This window comes from Mastigoproctus giganteus, chromosome 10 (genome assembly GCF_048544385.1).
Source record: "Mastigoproctus giganteus isolate SK-2022 chromosome 10, ASM4854438v1, whole genome shotgun sequence".
NCBI classification, from domain to species: domain Eukaryota; kingdom Metazoa; phylum Arthropoda; class Arachnida; order Uropygi; family Thelyphonidae; genus Mastigoproctus; species Mastigoproctus giganteus.
The window spans coordinates 169567069-169589777 of record NC_143584.1 but is presented as its reverse complement, the minus strand read 5'-3'; the positions used below and the strand labels follow the sequence as shown (position 1 = coordinate 169589777).

At 36.1% G+C, this 22709-nt stretch overlaps 1 protein-coding gene and 1 non-coding gene across 3 annotated transcripts in view; one reads left to right on the top strand and one right to left on the bottom strand.

Moving 5' to 3' along the window:
• The first annotated feature begins 4743 nt into the window (after nucleotides 1-4743).
• Nucleotides 4744-4815, top strand: TRNAD-GUC (transfer RNA aspartic acid (anticodon GUC)). Its single transcript has one exon. It is a non-coding gene; the product is annotated as a tRNA-Asp (tRNA).
• Nucleotides 4816-11273: 6458 nt separating this feature from the next.
• Nucleotides 11274-22709, bottom strand: part of LOC150079466 (dual oxidase maturation factor 1-like) — a 44142-nt gene continuing 32706 nt past the window's right edge. For both annotated transcript variants that reach the window (XM_090382794.1, XM_090382793.1), the window contains 6 exons: nucleotides 19741-19875; nucleotides 19576-19638; nucleotides 18688-18841; nucleotides 13139-13350; nucleotides 12313-12697; nucleotides 11274-11429 (listed from right to left, as the gene is read on the bottom strand). In XM_090382794.1, coding sequence (XP_090238920.1) covers nucleotides 11351-11429; nucleotides 12313-12697; nucleotides 13139-13350; nucleotides 18688-18841; nucleotides 19576-19638; nucleotides 19741-19875 — 1028 coding nt within the window. In that variant the 3' untranslated portion in view covers nucleotides 11274-11350. The remainder of the gene's footprint in view (nucleotides 11430-12312; nucleotides 12698-13138; nucleotides 13351-18687; nucleotides 18842-19575; nucleotides 19639-19740; nucleotides 19876-22709) is intronic.

Below are 22709 nucleotides of genomic sequence, written 5' to 3'. Positions count from 1 at the left end.
TTTGCAGCTCTGTCCCACACTGGCCTGGGGCCCTAATGACCAGTGTCAGCATCTCACACCATGCTAGCTAGGAAAAGCTACAGCATGGCGCCAGCTTGGATAACCATGAGGCCCCTGAGGGCCTGCATAGTCATCAGTCTGTCCGGTGAAGAGGCTAAGATAGAACATGCAATTAATAATAGCTTTCATTCACTCAACATTCACACAATTTTACTTTTTATAGGTTTTTTTTAGTTTCTATTTTCTTTTATTTATTAGATTAGATATCGATCAGTGCGTTTCGACAGGTGTGTCTTTTACGTAGAAAAGATTTGACTTACTCCGTCATACCTCTACATATTATGTAGAAAAGCGTGCGCGGGGGTTGGCGAGCAAAGCGATCATTTTCCATTTATTTGTACACACAATTAATACATATATATACAATTTTATATACATTAACATTCTCGTTACACATATATAAGATACTATATCATATTTGATCTCCTGGTGCATTGCGTACGTGTATCGCAGAATCAAGGGTGGCTCCTAGGCAAAAGCCTAGCGGGCAGGGGGTGGAGTCCCCTAGTTATTATTATTATCAGTCATATGGTGCAAGGAAGCCCGAGGCTTATGCTGCACCAGCCAAAAAAAAAATTTCCCACTTACTCTGAGAATGAGAGCAAGAGTCAGAAGTAGAAGGAGTCAACCAAGAAAGAGACGAATGATGATATCCAGCTCAGGGACCCAGGGTGTGCCAAGCCCATATTCACCAGATGTGAGCCCCTGGGGTTAAAAAACCTTGCTATCTACGCCTGAGACCGACTAACTCAGCAACGGAGTGAAAAAATCCCACTGCAATTCCTCGCGTCATCGACGGTAATTCGAACCCAGGCTTTTTCCACCCGGTGTGGGGGAGGATGGTGACGATACCTCTGTGCTACACGCCCAGACAAAAAAATTACTATTACAATTTAGTAGTTCTGGTAGTTTATTAATCAAATGTAAAGGGAAAATTTAATACCTGGTTTTTCGAAAAATATTTATTTTTTATTGTAAAATATACAAACATAATAAAACTAATGGATTTATTTCCGTTTCTGAACTGAATGGATAGTCTCTACCACCAGAGAGTGAGATAGCTTCTGATATTCTGCACGCTTATCCGAAATTCTGCATCATAATTTGGGATCACAATTGCATATAGACTGATAAACTGGTGGACTGGTGGATGGACTGGCGGCCGGATGTGGCTTTCACTGAAACAACATGAGAATATGCAAATTTCATAATATTCAAATATTCTCCGGGGAGGGGCGATTCTGTATGAGCTGGATTTGTGTCCTCCCTTTATTGTCATATTTAATAATGGAGTTTTGAACCAGAAGGAGGAGGAAATGGCATGTCCTTCACCCTACTGTTCTGTTCTGTACTGTACTTGCATTGACTGTATTTGATGAAAAGAGTCCCTGTCCATATCCTGTGGAAAAATACTCTCCATGGAACAATATACTTTGTTATGTCAACACATGTACAATGTAGAGGGAGAATGACCACATACATTTTGTTTCTTATTGTCCTCATGAGAAGAAATCCTTCACTACGGTTTATTCCAAATCGTACAACAGAATGCAGCCATGGTCATTGTTATGTACGATGGAAAATAGCTAATAGTCATTGTCGAATTCAGGTAATCTGGGAGTCTTGGCGCAGGCTATATAAACGATTGAGGGTGTGACGCGTCTCCTCACGCTACAACCGTGGTATTATTATTAAGTTATTTATTTATTTATTTAGATAAAATCAAGTTAAAGTTACAGTCATTGCAGAAGTAAACTCATGGCGTTTCTAGACTAAATGGAGAACAATTTTTCCATTGAGACAAAAGCAGTTGATTAAGCAAAATTTCAATTTATAATATTACAAGTATTTATTTATTTTTTAATGAAAACCCCAAACACCCAAGGTATCAAAACCTATAGTACTTAGTACCGTGCATGGGTTGAAAGAGATAGGGAGAGAGGAGATACCGGAAACTTTGCTCTGGTGACTAAACATGGGTTTCACTACTTCAAGTCTCCAATAAGCAAAGTGGTGGTACAGTATTTCACCGGTTGATGAGCGTCATCTACCACCTAGTGTTAGTACTGTATCAGTACATATTAGTATTATATTGTAGTGTTGTATTATTAGTGCTACTTTATATTAGTATTAGTAGTGCTACTTTATATTAGTATTAGTAGTGGTACTAATTAGTATTATTACTAGTAGCACCGTACATGGGTTGAGGGAGAAGGGGAGGTTGCCGGAAACTATTCTCTAGAGACTAATAACTACGTTTGTTTGTTTGTTTGTATTGAGGTTTAATGGCGCATGGACTACGCGGGTCAATAACTACGTTATGTACAAGGGGACCCTGGTATCTGAGTGTTCATTATCCGAGCGAGGTCCCCGCAGTTACGAGAATTTGAAAATTGAAGAATTAGAGCTTTTACTCTTAAGAAAATTGACCAAGCACTTGAATTTTTTTTTTTTTTTTTTTTTGTGAGAACGATCTTCTTCATGATTGTGCAACAAAAAGTTAAGCGCGAAGTTAAATGCGACGACACAATTTTATCTGAAAAAATACGACAGAAAAAAAACAAAAAAACACGACCAAATGTGAATTCGTTCTTTATTCGTACAACTGAAAAATAGTGTAACTTCAATAAACTTTACTTAACCTTACATTGAGTAACATATTATAATAAAAAATATCTAATAAAATAATTTTCTCATTTTTTAGTTCCTTCATCCATTTTTTTACTATGTACAAGTACATAATAAACATTACTATATAATATCGGTGTTGATACACCATATCTACTCATCCTTCACAACGAGTTGCCCATGTATTGCACTACTTCGAATAAGTAAAGCTTCACTTGCAATACCAGGGTACCTGCTCGCCCATCTACCGATGAAAAGCCAACTAGCTTTGAAAGGGTGGTGGCGCCCACCGAGAATAAGTAACAGTAGTCTTCTCTATTAGTGAAGCATTACTTATTCGAGGTAGTGCAATACATGGGTAACTCGTTGTGAAGGATGAGCACAATATGAGATACTGATGAAATTATGCTTTTCACACTACTATCATAGTTTTTCTTTAAGAGTTGTCCATAATGTATCTACACCGATATTATATACATATAGAATCTTAATCTCTTAAAATATTATGTCTAGTTACATTTAGTTTTGTTTAAATAATAAACATTACGAAAATTGGTCCTCGTTTTAAGTGGAATTTTCTGGAACCAGTTATCCTCGGATAACGAGGATCCCCTGTAATTACTTCCAATCTTAAGTCAAAAAATTTCATCCCAAATATGACCAAAAAGGAACTTAAACCTAAAAGTAGGTGAGATAAACCCCGATGATTTTTAATTGAAACATGAAACACCTGGTATATGTACTAACAAAACTATATTTTATTTTATGTTTTGAAAACCTGTTTAGGACTCTCGATGCTTTCGTTTCAGGGAGCGGGAGCTTTCTCTAAGAAACGCGAAATCGTGTTCAGAGCCTACTAGAACCTAATACCAAATGAACTGGAATGCCATAGGAGCTGGCACACTTATGACCAATTTAGTCGATGAGTTGTTTTTCGGCTCAGACGTATTAACTATATTTAATTAAAAACTGTGTTCTATTTAAAAACTGTATTCTATTTAAAAACTTTATTTAATTTTAAAAACTGTATTACAAAATCTTAAATTTTATTTTATTACTTTTAAAAAATACATTTCAAATCAGTGGCAGTTGGCTTTACAGCCTCCACTACAAAGTTAATACCTTTTTGCATTTGTGTAGTCATTGGTGATTTGTATTTATTTTGTTTATTACCGATTTGTATTTATTTTCTTTATTATCGATTTGTATTTATTTTGAATTTATAACCGATTTCATTATTGAGTAAATGGTACATAATGTAGTCGTATTCAATTGACAAAGCAACGTGCCGCTCTGAAACTGGCTCTCATTGCTTTACTCTGGCAGATAACCCGCGCATGCGCAGCACATAGCAACTCTTGGAACACTTTTTTCCTAATAGCCGAAGGATGGTTAAGTTGCGTCACAACGAATTTGGGTCCAGTTTCTGTAGCTTCTTTGATATTAGTGTGTATTCGAAATGAATAAGTGAATTTAAAAAAAAAATTACCTCTAGCGGGTGTTGAAATCATCAGTCACTGCTACTGCTTTGAATACCGAGTGCTAATAACCCTTGGTAGCAGAGCCGGCCCCAAAAATTGCAGGGCCCTATGGTTCTGTGCAAAACTTTTTTGGGATATTTTTGTAATAGTGATTTTTTTTTTTTTTTTTTTCAAATTTTACAGTAACAGAAATAATTAAATAATTTCATATTATACCGAACAAATATTTTAAATACGAATAATATTTAATACATTAATCAACAATATTGTTTAACAATTGCAATAACCTCATAAAAATAGGAACACGAATAAATATTAATAGGAACCAATAATCAATAGGTAGGCCCGTTGACAGAAATGAGAAAAAGTACGCGGATGATATTATTATTTAGACCATTTGAGCGCGGGGCCCTGTTCGACAGAATCAGTCGGCCGGCTTGTGGCCGGCCCTGCTTGGTAGTTATTTTATGCTTGGCCTCACAATGACTTTTGTATTTTGTCTTTTGCCCCTGTACATCAGAAACTAGTAAAACATGCCAAGGCTTTCTTTCTTATAAAGGATTTTAAGATGTATTCCTCGGTAGTATAGTGGTCAGTATCCCCGCCTGTCACGCGGGAGACCGGGGTTCGATTCCCCGCCGGGGAGGTATTATTTTTTTTTCTAATTATGTAATAATTCATATATAAAGGATTATTATTGTAGAGGCCTGTAGTACTTCATGAATATTTCTAAAGATGAAAGTATTAAAAATCCAAAAAAAAAAAAAAAAAGTAGTATTCTTCATATTTATTTATTAAATAAGGAATAACTTCTACAACCCGGTGGGTAATCGTACCCCGGTCTCCCGCGTGACAGGCGGGGATACTAACCACTATATAGTACAAAGGACACGTTACAAAAAAGTGTCTTTTAAGAAAAGTATTCTTATCATTGTATTGAACTGTATATATTTTTTTCCTAGTGATTTGCGATCGCTGTAAGTCATAACAAAAGATAGTATTAAATTCCGCCCTTAAATACTTCAGAAATTAATTTTAACCAGCCCTCCTCAGTCATTCAACCTCCCACCATCAAGAAAAACTTTATTTAGGACGTCAACAGATATTATTTAAGATTACCACACTTTTGAATTTAAGAATAGCTAGTTTAATAAATTTTACTGTTCGAAAAGCGAATGGTAATTGATAAATATAATAATAATAAGAAGTCGATCCATTAAAATAAATTAATATGTAAAATTTCAGTCTTTTATTCGATAAGTAAGTCACAGAAATAATTAATTCGATAATTATTTCAGTGACTTACTTAAATGCAGACTCAGATACTTTTGATTCACTTTTTTCATGACTCTCCTGTCGTCTCCTATGTGTGTTATCCTATACTAATGATATTATTTTTATACGCTTTTTGTAGGCCATAGGGCCATTTGGCCCTCATGAAGATTTTCTAGATCGCTCAGTGGAAAGATGGCTCTCAGGCCATCTTAATTATTATTATTATTAGCCATATGGTGCAAGGAAGCCTCAGGCTTATGCTGCACCAGCCAAAAAAAAATTCCCAAGTTACCCTGAGAGAGAGAGAGAGAGGAATCACCAAGAAAGAGAAGAATCATGATATCCAGCTGAGGACCCTGGGTTTTCCAAGCCCATACTCACCAGATGTGAGCCCCCTGGGTTCCACTGAGCAGTCAGTCAGTAGCGTAGCAGAAATTCATACAAGGGACCCATATCTAGAACAGCTTCATAAATATCATAGAAAATAAAATATTTTAAAAAAATATTATGTTTTGTGAGGCGTCTCTGATTCTCCGATGCGCCACTATATACGTTATATTTTATAGAGTTTCAGACCCGTTCAGAGTGACCTCTCGACTACCAGCTTTTGAAGTCCCCTAGCCATAATAAAAAAAAACGATGATATATGAAACCAAATAAATCAGAAAATGCGAGAAAATATGAATATATTTTTTATTCAACAAAATATTTTCTATACCTTTTCTGTGCAAATGCTATTCCACAGAAGAGTTCTAGAAAATTGTTATTTGAAGCGCCTTTTCAAATTGAGACCCAAGCCAAATGGCCTGTGATTGACTATACCTCTATTGTTTGTTTCGTTCTTGGCAATTTTTTTAGAATAATCGAATCGTTTCTTACCCATTTTTTAAAAGATTGAAATTTCTGACTGCCTAATAGGAGAAATATTTGGTTTATGCACAAGCCTTTGGAGTAATACGATATCAGAAACTAGCTTTATTTCAACCCACTTTTTATTACAAAAGATGTAATGGAAACTGCATCTTTCATTGCTGACTTCGTTTTGACTCTTCCTAGTATGTAAAAATCACACTAGATGGCAGACGGCTCCTTAGTAGTGTACTAAAAAGCATTTCTTTTTTGGTATTGCCCATTGTGAAAAGATCCTTACGATTATATTATATAAACTATAATAAAGCAGTTACGATAAAGTTGGTAACTCATCTAGATTGCTGTGTGCCGTAGTGGAGTATAAATAGAAATTTTAAAAAATATGATGTCCTATCAGCATATCTCTATTACCTTTCTGCCTAAAAGTCTTTTGCAAGGGAGAGTCTACTATCTGCTAATACTGTCTAGACATCTAAAATTACAAAAGATATCTGCAATACCACAAATTGATAGTCCACTAATATTGATAAACGAACAAAAGTCACTGACAGCCATAGATATGGATTCTTTCGAGTGGCTTCGTTTTGAAAAAAAAAAATCCTATCAAGTAGACGATCTTGATAGCATCTTCCATCAACGTTTTTATTCGATAATATTTTTTTCGTTATTTCGATTTTGAACATACCATTTAGAAGCTGACCTTCAAACTGATAAGGAAGAAGTCGAAGGTTGGATGAATATCATTTTGGTTATCGTCAGTTGAAGAGGAACGAATCATGGTAGCAACTTACCTAAAACTTAATACACAATAAAAGTCAATATAGAATTGCTAAATTTACTTTTTTAAACACCCTGTCGAATAAATTATGTTAAATAAATAAATTTAAATATCGAGACTAGATAAATCGTTATATATTAAAGTTAAGCGTTATGTATACTGATTCTTTATGTTCTTCTGTTCAGGTGGAGTTTGAGAATGAAACAGGTTTGTGCAGTGAAGCATTCCCAATTACCAACAGTTTATTACTGCTTGCTAAACTTAAAGTAAATATGGGATTCTTATTTATTCGTACAGATCAATTCCAAGATCAGGTCACTATTTGCTCAGCGTAAATTTAACGGAAAAGAAAATGGACGAAATCCGGTTTTCACCCTTTAGGAAGACGAGGAAAACGAAGGAAATTTAGCACTACACTCTTTCAAATGGTAGGGGTCATGTCATCATGTAGAAGTGACCCAAATATTCGCTTCCTTGTTAAGTCACTAACTGCTGTGACATAAAAATGTGGAAATTTTGGCTTCCCCGTTATTCGGGGAGGCGAGTGGAAATTCTTAAAATAACTGAACAGAACAAGAGACACAAAAGCATCTTTAGTTGTCTTGGCTCAGAAAAAAGGGTATGAGGCGACAAAACTGATCTTAAATTCCGTAAAATTCATTTAAAAATGCGATGCACAGTAAAAAGTCTATTTTAGGAATACAATCCATAATGAAAAGTCCGCTATAACGAGTATTATACAGAATAATGGAAACGCCTGGATTGTAGAACCCTATGATCCGTGGAATCTTCAAGGGTGCCACACATATCTAACCGGCTGGTAAATGAAAATCGCTTCTTAGCAGGCCTTTGGTTGTGGATATAGAAAGCTGCACCGCGTGTCTGATATCACGAGAGAGAGAGAGAGAGCATGGCATGCTGTTCTAAATCACTGAGCCGACTTCGAACTTTGTAATCCTTGGGGTCCAATTAGTGGGGAACATCTGCATGATCTGTGACAATTTCACTCGCACTAGAAGCATAAATCATGGATGGCTGAGCATTTTTAGAATCTGATAGGGTATATCACGAAATCCACAAGATTCTGGAACTGTTTTACAGGAACCGGGCACCACACACCAGCGAAGAGAGGGCTATACAGACAATTGCGACAGTACAGGCCCTGTGAGGTGTACCATTATCATTCCAGAAACTATCCATTATACCGGAGCAGATACGCTGCAGCGTGGGACATAATCGCTCATGATGGTTGTGTTAAAAAAAAAAAAAAAAAACCCCTCATATTAGGGTTACCCGAGAATTGCCTCATCTACCCATGCGCATTATGTCTCTAAATTGAGTGTGTACGCTGGTCGGCTTGCTGGACGAAAAACTAAATTTCTGGTGTGGGGGACCTTGCTTGTCCTCCCCTGAGACCCACTAACTCAACCACGAAGAAAGAAGCTCATAAATGTTATTTTCGTCTTTGGTGGGATTCGAACCCGGCCCTTTTCCACCGTGAATGGGGAGAACGGTCATTATGATGGTTGTGTAACTAACTCCAGTGAGATGATTGTCTATTAGATGAGGGAACTAATGCCATACCAGAAAACTGCGTCCCAATGCCATTACAAAACCATTGACACTCTAATGCATCTTTTATCTTGGATGGGGAACAGCAACTGCTTAATGGCATATCATCACAGCATGGGCCGTGGTACAACGTAGTTTTTTTTTAATGTAGCTTTCTGATTTTTTATCTTCCCTCCTGAGTCCAGGGCACTGCTGCAGTTGCACCACGGAATGACATGCCATTTCTACTTTATTTCGGTCATCAGAACTGATATCATACTACTCGATACCAGTAAGAGGTCACTTCTGGGAGTTCAACCGTTTCTCTGCATTACATATTAGGATACAAACGTTCTTCGCGTAATTTATTCATATACAAGGTACGATATCCAAAGTTTACAATTAAATTATAGTTGAAGCGGTATGTGATGATAAAGATAAATAAATGTACAATATTTGCTCAATTTTTTAATTTGACTTTAAATAATATTATCCAAATAGTAAGAACTAAAATTAGGCATGTTAACTAATAGTGCTGGTCACATTTACGTTGAACGGTTTTTTAATGACATTTAATGGTGGATAGGAGACTACAGTAACCATTTTAATTTTTCCGTTCTTTATCTTTGTAAATGGTAATCAAAAAGAAATTTCCTTTTAGTCCCAAGTTCAGCTACACATGTATTATATTATACTGCTACGCAGCTCGAATACAAAAAGAAATCGTTATGTACCATTGCTAGAGAGTTACAACCATTCTGAAAGTTTAAAATGTACGACGGCGATTCAGATAAGAATATTTTTTTATAAAATTTTATTGCCACTAGTTTTTAATAATTACTAAACTAGCTGCAGAAGCCCTCGTGGATAGTACAGTAGGTATAATTGACGTCCTCCCCACTCTGGGAGACAGACCCGAGTTCGAATCCCATAGTAATGCAAGAAATTTGTCTTTTTCACAACGTGGCCGAGTCAGTGGATCTGCGAAGAGTAGGAGGGTTTTTTCTCCCGGAAACTCGGGTTTTTCATCCAGCAAATTGACTACAGAACATCCATAATTTACAGACAAATCATATACGGCTATATGGCCTAAGTTGCTGATGCACCTAAAAACCCATTTCCAGACAGCCCCAACCCTCTTTATCGAAACACTTATGCGGCTTATTAGCTAACTCTCGGATATCTTCTCGGAAGAAGTTGCGTAATTCTGGTCATAATCAATATTACACTGATTTAAGTGATTTTGAAGATTTTTTTTATTATTATATTATCACTCATAGTTCAAGTCTGAAGTATGAGTGAAAAGGAAGAACCTCCCATTTCAAGTTCCTCAGTATATTCATTATCACTAAAGCTGCGAGAAGCTTGCAATAGTCTTTGTGAAAGCAGATGCCTTTGAAATGATTACGTCAACATGTTGACAATACAGTATTGCCAGCTTTATCTCATCCTTTGACTTGTAAGTTTATTTTTTAGGCGCATCAGTGTCTTAAGCCATATTGCGCTGTATATATTATGTCTGTAAATTGCAAGTGTTCTATGGTCTAATTGCCTCTTTCCTGGACGAAAAATCTGAGTTGGCTAGAATAAAAACCATTGTTACCCGCGCCTGAGACAGTCTAACTCAGCCACTTTTTGAAAAAGGCCAATAAAAATTCCTCACGTCATCGGCAGAATTCGAACTCAGATCTTTTCCACCCAGTGGAGTGGAAAAGATCTGAGTTCGAATGTGGAACACTTGGCAATTATACCAAATGTTCCACATTTAAGTCTTCTGTTGATTGATGAAAATGGCATCTTTTGCATCTCGGATGTTCTCTGTCACCGATTAGAACCGTTCATTTTCACGTCTTCTCCATTATGCCAATACGCTGGCATAATTTCATTCCACAGAAACTTTATAATAATGCGCTACCAAATAGAAATTAGCACCTCCTTCGTGCATATTGAAATAGTCTTGCCGTGCCTACTACAGCCAATAGTTACTCCCCGATGATATCATCGTAGCTCTTCGCGGCTATAGGTTTGTTAACAAACCAGTAATAAGAGGGAAATAATTATATTTTAATTTCCTTTTGTATTATATTAAAATATTTGAGTAGCCACTTGATTAGGCGCACCCTTTTCACGAAATGGAGTGCTCCTTCAGTAACAGCACCACATGTCCGTACCAGTTGAGAAATACAGCGTTATACCAATCGTAGTGCATGAAATAACTAACGAAAACAGATACGAAATCATTTTTTTATTAAAATTAAAAGTTGCTCATAAAGAACATCAAGGTCACATTCGGTTGTATGGCAAACGTCATTTGTTTTATGACTAGTTACATATTAAAAACGTTGGCAGTTAGAGACATCGTTAAGTAGATAATTTACAGTACACTAAACGAAGACGAACATAAATAGTTCATAATGGGCTGTCTATACCGTTGACAAGCCTTAATACTATAAGTTAGAACTTAAATTTGACTGTCAGACAGTCTAGGAACACATCGACAGTTTCGACTGTCCAAGATCACATAAAATATGAGAATATAAAAAAGGAGATGCATGATGTCTTCTCATATGACAGCTGAAGATGTAAATGAATATAAATAATTTCTTGAAAATCCGAGCATTTTAGGCTCTCTTCTCAATACAATGACATCTTAGGTTCCAGTTAGAGAGACTTCGTTGGGTAACTTGTTTATATTTAGTATTAAATATCACCACATGGCAGCAGCATGGATGTCGATATTTACTTGGCTCTGGGATGGACTAGTTGACTCGACGAAGGTAGTTTGGCTGGAAAAAAAGAAAAAAAAGTTAATTTAAATGTATGCAGTGCGTTTCATGTCAGGCACATTACCAAATAATTCACGATTTATAACAAAATAAATGAGCAAAAAAACAATGCCTTTTATGCGCGAACCAAGAAAATTATTTCTGCGCATCCGTTACATTGGCCATTCATTCCTCCAACCAGTGCATGGCAACAAACAATATCCAGTATATGGACAGCCTATGTGTGGGAAAAAAAAAAAAATAATAACAGGCAGAATTCTATTGGTCCTATTTTAGTGAAATTTGGAATGCCCCTAAAAAATATCTTTCTAAAAGGCCTAAATATAAAAAAATACATGAAAATCCAATGCCTGGGAGTAGAATTATTACGTCGCCTAACAAGTTGGGTAAATTAAAAAATAATAATCTGATGATTTCTATTGGCTCATTTTAATGAAGTTTGAAATGCTCTGCAAATCATTTTAAAGGGTCCAAATATAAAATTACGTGAAAGTCTGTCCACTGGGATTCGAATTGTTACATACGAACGGCCGGACATGAAGAAATAAGCACATTATGTAGATATGCGAACGCGCATAAAAAGGGTTACTACTTTCTGTACAACAAAACAATAGGTCTTCCATAAGAGATAACCTAATCCTATAAAAAAATAAACACACCATTTTCATGGCGAGGAAGCACTACCTCCAAAATGAAAATTAGTGAAAAACAGTGTCCAGTATGGACGACTCCTAATATCATTTTGAATAACGTTTCTATAAAATATGATTAATGTTTCTCGACTATTTTTTCCCCTCATTTTTACGAATATCAGATTGCAGAACTAGAAAATTCGAAATTAAACAAATAAATATCGTTATTTCTTGTAATTAGACGGACTTACTTTTGTGTTGTAGATCCAAATCGCATCCTCTTCGTAATTGGTTCGACTTTCATCTTTCCAAACTGTTGGAGGCTAACCGCCCTTTTGCCATTGATGATAGTTCCAAACTGTTCGTTGTCATCTTCAAACGCCGCGTTTTCTACACCTTCGAGAGCCGTACTAGTAGTAGCACCCCCACTAGTAGAAGGGTAAGTTCTGACTTCGAGTGTCTTTCTGTTTTGCACCATTTCGCTGAGTGGCCTGTGTTGTCCTCTGGGTGTATTATCTTGTCCCACAAAATATCGATATGGAGTGTCGTAGTCCACTTCGAATATGGTCGAAAACTTGTTAGGAAAAATCCAGTCGATGAGAGAAACTATAGCACCAACCAATACTGCAAGTATTCCTGAAATTAATTAAATATTATTAGAAAATCTGACTGCATGGTAAGTTACTTCTAAAATTAATTGGATGTTATAAAAATAAGCAGATATTTTAAATACAGTTTTAGAAAACTAATTAATATACAGAAATACATAATTGTTATTTTTATAATGTGCATTGTAGAATAATCCAACGATGCGTAATTTGTTTTATTAATTAAAAAACAATCGATATTACTGTCATGATAGCTAGATGGCGTCATAATCGAAAAACTCATCGTTTTCACTGTTAGAATGCTACTGGCAACTGCTGAAAAAATTAAGCTATATGTTTTCTTAAAACAATTACTAGAGATTTAATTTATTATTATTTTTTTTGCCCATAAGTTTGCCCAAAAGCCCAGCTATCAAGTAATCGGTAATATTTAAGTTAATATTCTATTTTAATACTGAGAGAGATCCACCTGCTGCTAAAACGATCCAGAAGCACCAGCCATACCGGAAAGCGAAGATCGTACTTTCCATACGAATTATTAATGGGCGTTTTGGAATCAACAGAACATAGAGGGCGTTGGTGAGCAGCAATAATCCACCGGTTAGCATCATGGTGTAAGCTCCATAGCGTGGTACTGCACAGAGAAGAATGTTCATCAACAGCCAGATAGCAAAAGCTACCCTGAAAAAGGAAAATAATTAATCCTCAAAATATTAAGAAGCAATGAAGGTAGGTATATATCTGTAATAATGCCTTATGCTAAGTCAAGTAACACAGTAATAAAATTATATTTAACATAATTATGTAAATTAAATTTATTATTTTGTTAATATTGAATTTTTCTGCATCTCCTCAGAAATGTTCTAAAAAAAAAAAAAAAAAATCTGAAGCGAAAGTAATTTTCAACGAATGGACTTTCCACACAAACATTGTGATCCTGATGTGTTATTTGTATGGCCAACGATTCAGAAAATTGATGAGAGAGCAGATGGACAGTCTAGAATTATATAGTAAAATATATATATATATATATATTATACTCGCATGGTTGGCTTACCAAAACCGCTAACATTTGCTATTAACCTAAAAATTATATATATATATATATATATATATATATATATATATATATATATATATATCTCTTTCACTGAATGAAGACCACCAATTTGCATCACTTTCAAGGTTTCGGATGCGCTCGCTTCGGCAGATATAATTAATGAGTTACGGGAGAAATGGGGCAAGTCACGAGTGTCTAAATTCATCCTACATCCGCGCCATTCGAAGGTTGCTGGCGAGGTTAAAGTGACAGGTGAAGGTCGAGTTGAAATTGTTCGTCGTCAAACACGTCCGACATGCGTAGAGTAACTTGTGAGGACGATATAAGTAGAAGGCCTTCCGGAGAGGTCAAACTGAACAGTAAAGTTCAATCTACCTTTCCATTGTTTCTATACAAACAGTTTTTCCTTCAAGGATTCTCTGTAGATCTGGACTTTCATCCAATGAAAAAAGGAGAATATATCGGCCTTGGATGTCTTCCAATACTCAACCACTTCCTTCGCCTTTTATACGGTTTTCACAAGTAGCAGTTTGGTAAAACTGCTCATTGGGATAACAGCAAACAAAAGAAAGTGTGCACATAATACCAAAGTTAAATTTATTCAGATAAAAAAAAAATAAATACAAACCTACAATAAAGGAAATTGACAAATCACCCCCCCCCCCGTAAGTAAAAGAAATAAAATCAGGAGACTAGGGGATTGAGAGAATACAATTTATTTTTATTAGGCCTATCGGATCTCATTCATTCAACATTCGAAACGCTAGGTTTCTCTTTTGCTTCCACAGTTTGTTTTCTGGACTTGCTGTTAACGCTGTACAATTTGGAATCCATTTCTATTCATCCTTTATTTTTATCTATTGCGAAATTTTTTTTTACTAAGAAAATTCAAAAATGCTTACAAGTTTTGGACACTCCGATTTTGATATCCTCGGTATAATCAGGTACATGTCTATATACATCTAATTATCTACCTTCATAATCCAACTATGAGAGCGGAAAAAAAAGGTTCCAATGGACCAGATAATAAGTGGAGACAGCGTGATAGAAAAACAACAATCAACAGCCTACGAAAGTGGATCTGAACCCGGACCAGTAACTTTGTGGTAGAAGTCTGCCTACCACACACTCTTCGAAATCTGTTACATGCAACAAAATGTGCAATGATATCTGGAAGACGAATAACCCTTTCCGATTAAATACATCACGATATGCATTATTGTGTACCAAAGATACAAGCAATCTTGACATATCAACAGGAAATAGTGAAGTGCAGTTATGTCAGGATAGCAGGGAGGTCAAGGGATTGGAAGCTTACTACTGATCCAGCGACCTTGAAATGTTGCATCAAGGTAACGTCGAATCTCCTTTCCTCAACATAGGGGCACGATCTAGCTGGAAAATGACAGATTAAACAACTGACGAACACCGTGATTCTGCAACATCTGTAGGTAATTGTTTTTGTTAATGGTAGTTCAAAGACAAATGGTCCCCCTCCCCCTACAGTTGTGAATGATTTCACAAATAGCGTTTTATCTTGGGCTGGCACAGCCGGATTTTGACTTCGATTTTCTATTCGGGACATACTACGTGGAAGTGTAAATCAATACCAGGAATCGCAATAGGTTCCGAAACCCCGTGGCATCACGCCGGTTCCTCTTACCATCAACACATTTAAAACGACAACCCGTCACAGTATTAGCCGTCCAACTTTAGAGCGACGTTTTGTCATCAAGACTAAAGAGATGAGCAAAAAGATACGAGATTTCTTTTTTTTTTTTTTTTTTTTTTTTATTCATATGACTTATTAACAGTTCTCATACTGAAGTACGATATCCATGATGATTATTAGTGTTGCCATTATCACTTTGGGAGAATTTTTACTAGCATATAGTTCTTAACAGAAGTCATAGTACCCTGTGGCACCATTTAAAATCCTGTTGGCAGCATGTCGCAGTTTTCACGGAATACTGTACTGTTTTTCTACAATGGCGTAGAACAACATGGTTGACTCTTCCACTTTGGCTGCATTACCATTTTTATTGACGACAGAGTTAATTCAAGACATACTGTACCAACATTTTTCATCCCGATCTGTAGGATTAATTATTTCGTCACCAAACCCTGTCAGTTAGAGACGGTGAGTTGCTAAAATCAAGTGTCATTTGGCAGTATTCTTAAAAGTCAAGTATGCCAATTGGTCACGAGCTTCTCTAAGATGTAACAAGTTTTTCCAAGTCTGTTTTCTCTCCCCCCCTTCACCATTTAATGCTTGTTTTAATAGGCGGTCTAATAACTGGATACCAACGGTTCGAAACCTTTAAAAAGGAAGTTTATATGGCTTACGATCGAGATTAAAAGAAATTAAAATCCTTCCAGCATCTAAGAAGAGTACAACAGTTTAAGGTCTCTAAACAGGGCAGCGTTAGACAGAAGCAGCAGCATCCAGACTTCCATCGGGATCAAGAAAATAAATAGCCTCAAATGGGATAGATCATTTTTTCCTGTTGTGGGACGGTAGGGAAATTAAGTATCACGGATATTTTCTTTGCATCCAGGCTCTTAAACATCTTGGCAGGACTCTGTTAGATGTTTAGCAATAATTAAAACGTAATGGTTTTAGGCATCTGTACCCTCTGTTGGTTTATTTTATTTATAATTAATTACCAAATAATATATTAAGTGTTTTTATATATAAAAACAATTCGCCTGTTTTGTTACTACATAATGTCTCAGAATTCTATGAGGAGTTGACCTTGGACTTACCAACTGGTCTACCTCAGGTATTGACCGTCCATAGTGAACTATGAAAGCTAAATGCTTGAACTTCAATAAGTGCTGTTGTTCTCTTCCCGATAATAATTTGGCGCACCTGCACAATACATATTCACACTGACACACAAGGAAGTGATCAATGTTTTATTTTATTTATTTATTTTTTTCTAAGTAGCAAAGTACTCCACCTTCCCATATTTTGTTTTTATTGCTGTCCTCACCTTTCTGGAATACTGATGCCTTTTTGTATAAGTATTCATTAGTTCTCAGCATAGCGTTCAACTCGCTGGGTCAATTGCTCAGTGGGACATGGTTTGAATAAACACCGATTCATTATATCAGAATTTGTAACTATCACTTTAATATACTATAAATTCTGGGATCCAGTAAGCATGTTGTTATTTTTTTATGTTCTATAACCACGGAAATTCCAAAAAAAAAAAAAAAAAAATTTGCAATTTCGTTAGACAGAAAAGATATATACAACTCCTAATTATACTTGAGAAGGACATTGCGTGGAATTACTACTGAGTAGGTTTAGTAAAGACACTTTACCACGTGAAGTATTTAATTAGTTTATTGGAACGGGAGAAAAAAAATATATATTACAATTTACTTAAAAACAGTCCCAACAGCCAAATAAATTGGCTACGTTTCGATTTCCGTCTTTGGGACTGGATTTTTGGTTCTGTAACACACAGAACCAAAACAGAATATTTGTATCTTCGGATCTTTGTTCTGTTACGGAACAAAAGTCCTGAAAACGGATTTCAACATAGAAATCCGAAACGTAGCCAGTTTGGTTGTTAGGACTGTTCGGGTCTAATGATTTTCTTCTCATTCCAATAAACTAATTAAATAGTTCACGTAGTAAAGTGCGCTTACTAAACCTACTTAGTAAAATATTACTCCATTTCCTTAAAATTACAATTGACAAAAATTATTCAATTTTGTTCATAGTCAGAGGGTTAGGATTAGTTCTCAATTATTTTAATTAGTAAATAAAGAGATGAAACTCTTCCCATCCTTGCATATAGTTCAGGCGCACTCTTTTGTTCTGCATATGTTATTTTATTAAGAATATTTTTCGTTTTGTAGAAAAATATGCCGTATTGTTTTGAATATCAATCAAGACGTTTATTTTTAAGCAGTAAGCTTTACAGAATAAAAGACAATTCGCGGAAGTTAAACCGCCCTTCAAGAAGACTACAATCAATATTTATAAAAAAAGGGGCTGTACTAGTTTCAAAATGAATTATGCTTAATTATCCAATCCGGAAAAGAAAGTTTTTATAGATGTAATCACTAGAGAACCTATTTCACAGTGGAGCGAATAACTTCCTCGTCACTAAAACGAGATTTCACCGATCAAAAAAAAAAAAAAAAAAACGCAGAGCTGCCCTAATAAACAATTGATGTTCGATTATACACTTGCTCCTCACTTTATTAGACACATCACATGTCATACGCAAATTGGCTGATTTCGACTACTTCATGTGATTATGGCACCCGACTCGCTATGTATATTCCAGATGAGTAGGAACATCTATAATAGAAGTTGTGAAGAACACATTAAAGACGATACGATAAGCAAAACAACATGACCTCACTATATTTCAACGTGGAATTTTTATAGGTGTCCAGAGGGCAGATACGAATTTTTTCGCAACAGTCAAAATGGAGTTTTGCTAGGATACATAAGGAATGGCAGATAGGCAAAAAAAAAAAAGTCACTGGAAATAAGACTAGTAGTTGATATGAGGTTTTGTGGGAGAAGTGTGATGGTCTTAATCTTTTTGGAAGAAAATGGGTCCCTTCATCATAGTGGATGAATGTCTAAACACTATGTTTAAAACAGATTTATGGACCAGATCCACTCCACGTTGACCGCCTAGTCTCATGTGATTATTACTTCCAGCTGGATAATACACTACTGGACTGTTTGAGAAACGTAATGAAGGTTTTCAATCAACGAAGCTGTCCCACAGAACGTGCAGGGTGGCATGAATCTCATTAAACCCAGAAGTTAATGAGATTCACGCCAAGATGAATCGCGTCGAGGTGCATCCAATAAAGTGAGCACTGAGTATAATACAGTTGTATACTAGAAAATGCAACATAATGTTGGAAGAGATATTACAAAAAATTTACTTCGCAAGTCAATGTTTACATCTCCTACTTACCATAAGATGATACAGGCGTAGTAGCCAGCTTGTCGGTATTGTGGTCCCCATGCAAAACCTTCCGAATCGCAACTCAGATACTCTACAACTGTTAGAATAGGAAATGGCAATCCTTTAACAAGAGCTTCCTTGTATTCTCTTTTCAGTTGGGTAGCTGAAAAGTAAGAAAAATGGCCATCTTTAATATACCCACTAGAGATTTAAAAAAAAAAAAAAAAAAAAAAAAAACCACTAAATCTTGGTCTTTAGTATCACACGATTTTACCCTTTCAGCCCTTAACCTATATGAAAGCAAGCAAGCATTAGCGAATCTGTTTATGGCTGCAGAATCAAAGAGCCGCTGTGTTTTCTTTTGGTTGTCTCGAGATCTGTTGAAGTTCTGGAGATAAGCCGAGATAACCACAACACGTGTAATTCTCAGCCCTGATGACACGTTCTGATAACCAAATTGCAGCCTTTGTTTGGTTAAAAAAAAGTGGGGAAAAATATCCATAAATCAGCCAAAAAACTGAGCTCTTTACGTACAAACCCACCAACTCATTATTTATAGCACCTGTTTACGCAACAATGGTTTCTCTGCTGAAGTGTACAACCCACCATTTATTGGTAGATTTAAAATTTCAAGTTCTAGTATGTGGAAACTTATTTTAAAACTAATTTTGATGAAAATAAAGCCAGAGTTAACCAAGTCAAATCATTTGTCATTGTTACCTAATTTTGAAAGGCTAAATAACGTCTTCTAGATAACACTGCCCTGTCAAAATATTAGACAATGTAACTATGGGATTAAAGAAAAGAAATTTACATTCGTTACTACGTTGAACTCCAACTGATTAGACTCATGAGTTTTTGACCATTAGTGGATATTTATAAGAATAAAATACTTACGAGTGGCCCATCGGAACCTTTCGTTGTAATTTATTTCTTCGCTATGTTCATGAATCGAGGCAGCTGAAAGACAAATTGAGCCCATATCAGATAAACTGTAACATTTATGCAATCCTAGCCAAGTTAAACACACATAAAAGACTTTAATTTGGTCTCAGACTTTACCTTGTAATGTGACGTTCACGCTGTTTAGTCCAATCCTTACTCCCATGTCAGCAAATATTTTTTCTTTGGAAAATGCTCTGTAAGGACTAGATATGGAACCGTATGAAACATGCCAGTCTGTTCCACAAGCAGTTACTAGAAAGTTAAAATTATTACAGAATGATTATCACTGAAAAGTTACCATCAAGTGATTAAAAATGCAAAAACAATTGATTAAATATTGGAGAAAGAATGATTTGGGGGAGGTGGAGAACTTACTTCCCCAAGCTGTTAACGCTAATCTCTTTGGAAATTCATTACTTAAAAAGGAAATTTGATTAACCGTATCTTATGAAAAGACTAAACCATGTGTGTAAAAAAGAACACCGAAACTAATCGCCGCTTTGAGAAAGGATTCATTAATCTTACATAGAGATCTAAGGAGGACGTTGAGGTCATTTATCATTTCAAGGATCCATTTACTCGGATGGTCTGTATTATGAAACAGTGGATTATTGATAAAGACGGGAGTAAGAAAGTGGTTTGCAAACAGGTGTTTGCGAGTGAATATTTGCACTGAAATATGCTTATCTATCTTCCAAGAAGGGTATTACTAAGCCCGATGTTTGCTTACTCGGTAGAATAATAAGGCGTTGGCTAAAGTAGCGATTATACAGCTTCTATTTCACTGATATTCCAGATTCACTGGTCATGTGTAACACTAGTTTTTTAAGGAAGGGGAGGGGGGTGAAAGAACTGAATCCGAACAAGTTTCTCCATCACCTCCTCTTAAAGATCTCTAACCACGTAATCAAGATTGATCCGGCTTATTTCTCATCACCACCCGTAGATCACAGGATAACTATGAACTAGCTAGACAGGTAACCGTTGTCAACTAAAACAAGAGACATCACGTGACCGACCTAGTTCAGTTTTGCGGAGCGATCGCCCAACAGGAAGTAACATGCATACAAAGAAAATATTGAAAAAAAATATTTTTTTTCGTTAAAGGCAGTGATTACTTTTGCCATAACATCACACAATAGGCTGCTGGGGAGGTTTTGAAACATCCGAGGGTATTAATGACAGAATCGTGAAAAAAATATTAGCTTGTTTCTATTGACGCGCAGCGGCCATCAAATAAGACAGTACTTTGTCCACCCTGGACCACTTTCTTTTCGAGGCAATCCACAGAACTTCCATATTTTACCTTTGATCTAGAGTTGTTCCTTTGCAAGGAACTCCATCGTGCTCAATAATTGGGGGGGGGGGGATAGTACTGATCTCAGGAAGCTAGTGAAAATCTCTTGGGAGAACAATTATCACGATTTGAAATGAATGGTCTGGTTGCTGAATTCTTGCATCTCTCTAAACAATAAGCGATAGTTCAACTGTCTCGGTAAATAAGGTCAACTAAACCCCCAGTGTTTTTGGCATTTTTTTTTAAATCCGTCACACTCATAAGAGCGAAAGAAGAAAGAAATTTCAAGAAGTCAAACGTCGTGTCTAGAAAGAGAACAAATAGGTCACTGTAATGGACCTGACGTGTTGGCTTATTACCGGCGATGAATACGGAACGAAAAATGGATTATTATACGTGACATGCTGCCTTTTGTTACTCTAATAAACAAAAACAATTTTGTTTCTTTGTGTGGCTCATTTATATAGAAAAATGCGTATAGTTTGATTCGATAATGTTATTATACCAAATTTTATTAATCAAATAATACAATTGCATTTAGGAAATTGCGAGGTCAGGACGTGGAGCCTTGCTACGCTTGGTCACAGAAGGATCCCGTACTCCTCTGTAGTAACCTACTATTCCCCCCATTTGTTTCTTCATTAAATTTTTTATACTTCATTTGCAATTCTCCGACTTCAAATGAAATACTTTCGTGTTCGCATTGAAGTAATTCAAATCATGTCAGAAACGCTGTCATTTGGGAACAAGTTGCAGATATGTCCTCCGACGAAGTTCCTTGTATTTATTTCCCATAGCTTTGTTATAACAAAGATGTATTTCTTATAATTCATCAAGTAAGACACTCTGTACCTTTTACAAGGGTATCAATGAACAGATAATGGACTTGTACTCCCCTTTCTAAACCTCTACAAAAATATTTGGTGTTCTCTATTTCCAAGTTAAGGGGAGGGAGAAGTTAATGCAATTTAATATTAGCATAAGTAGTCAAATGTTACTGGCCTACAAACAAGTTTTTTTCAAATTCCGGGGTTGGGGGTTTATCTTCCCCATTAGCACATCGTTTAACAAGATTTTGTACGCCGTTTAAATAAACCAACTCCACGGACTATATCTTATGCCTTTAAGGTGTAGAAATAAAAAAGTCCCTTGGAGCTAGGTCATAGGGAGAATGCAAAACAACTTCAAACGCCATCGACCAAATTTCTGCTAATGTTTCACTATTGCAGCAACGTCAGACGCTGCATTGCTAGGCTTTACTCGTTTGATTATTTTATTTTTTTCATTCTACAAAAATTCGGTGCTGATAACATTAGAGTCAAAAAACAGTTAACATCACTTTTCCAGCTGATGGTTGAACTATGGACTTTCTTTGCGAACTAAGGGGAATTACCTTTTAGACCACCCTCGTAATATTTAATTCTTTGTTTACCTTCAATGGTAAACTCATGGGATCAACACTACTGGGATGTCATCTGACATTATCTGGTTTCACTATTCTCCCCCATAGATGTCAAAGCACCATCTGTTGTTGCCATAATGAATTAGAGAAGTTTCGGGTGACACCATTTGACTGACATTTTAAACAAGTCTTCGCTGACATCTTGATACACAACACCAGTCGCCTTAGGATACAAGTTATGTGGGTAAAGGTGCCAACACATAAGCCTAACAGAAAATTAAATGTAATGGTTGCTTAAATGCGAAATGAGGATTTCCTAGTTGATCACATTTCTTGGTAGTTAAGTAGAGGGTACTCCATCTGCCAGTTGGGGGCAGTGCGTTTAAC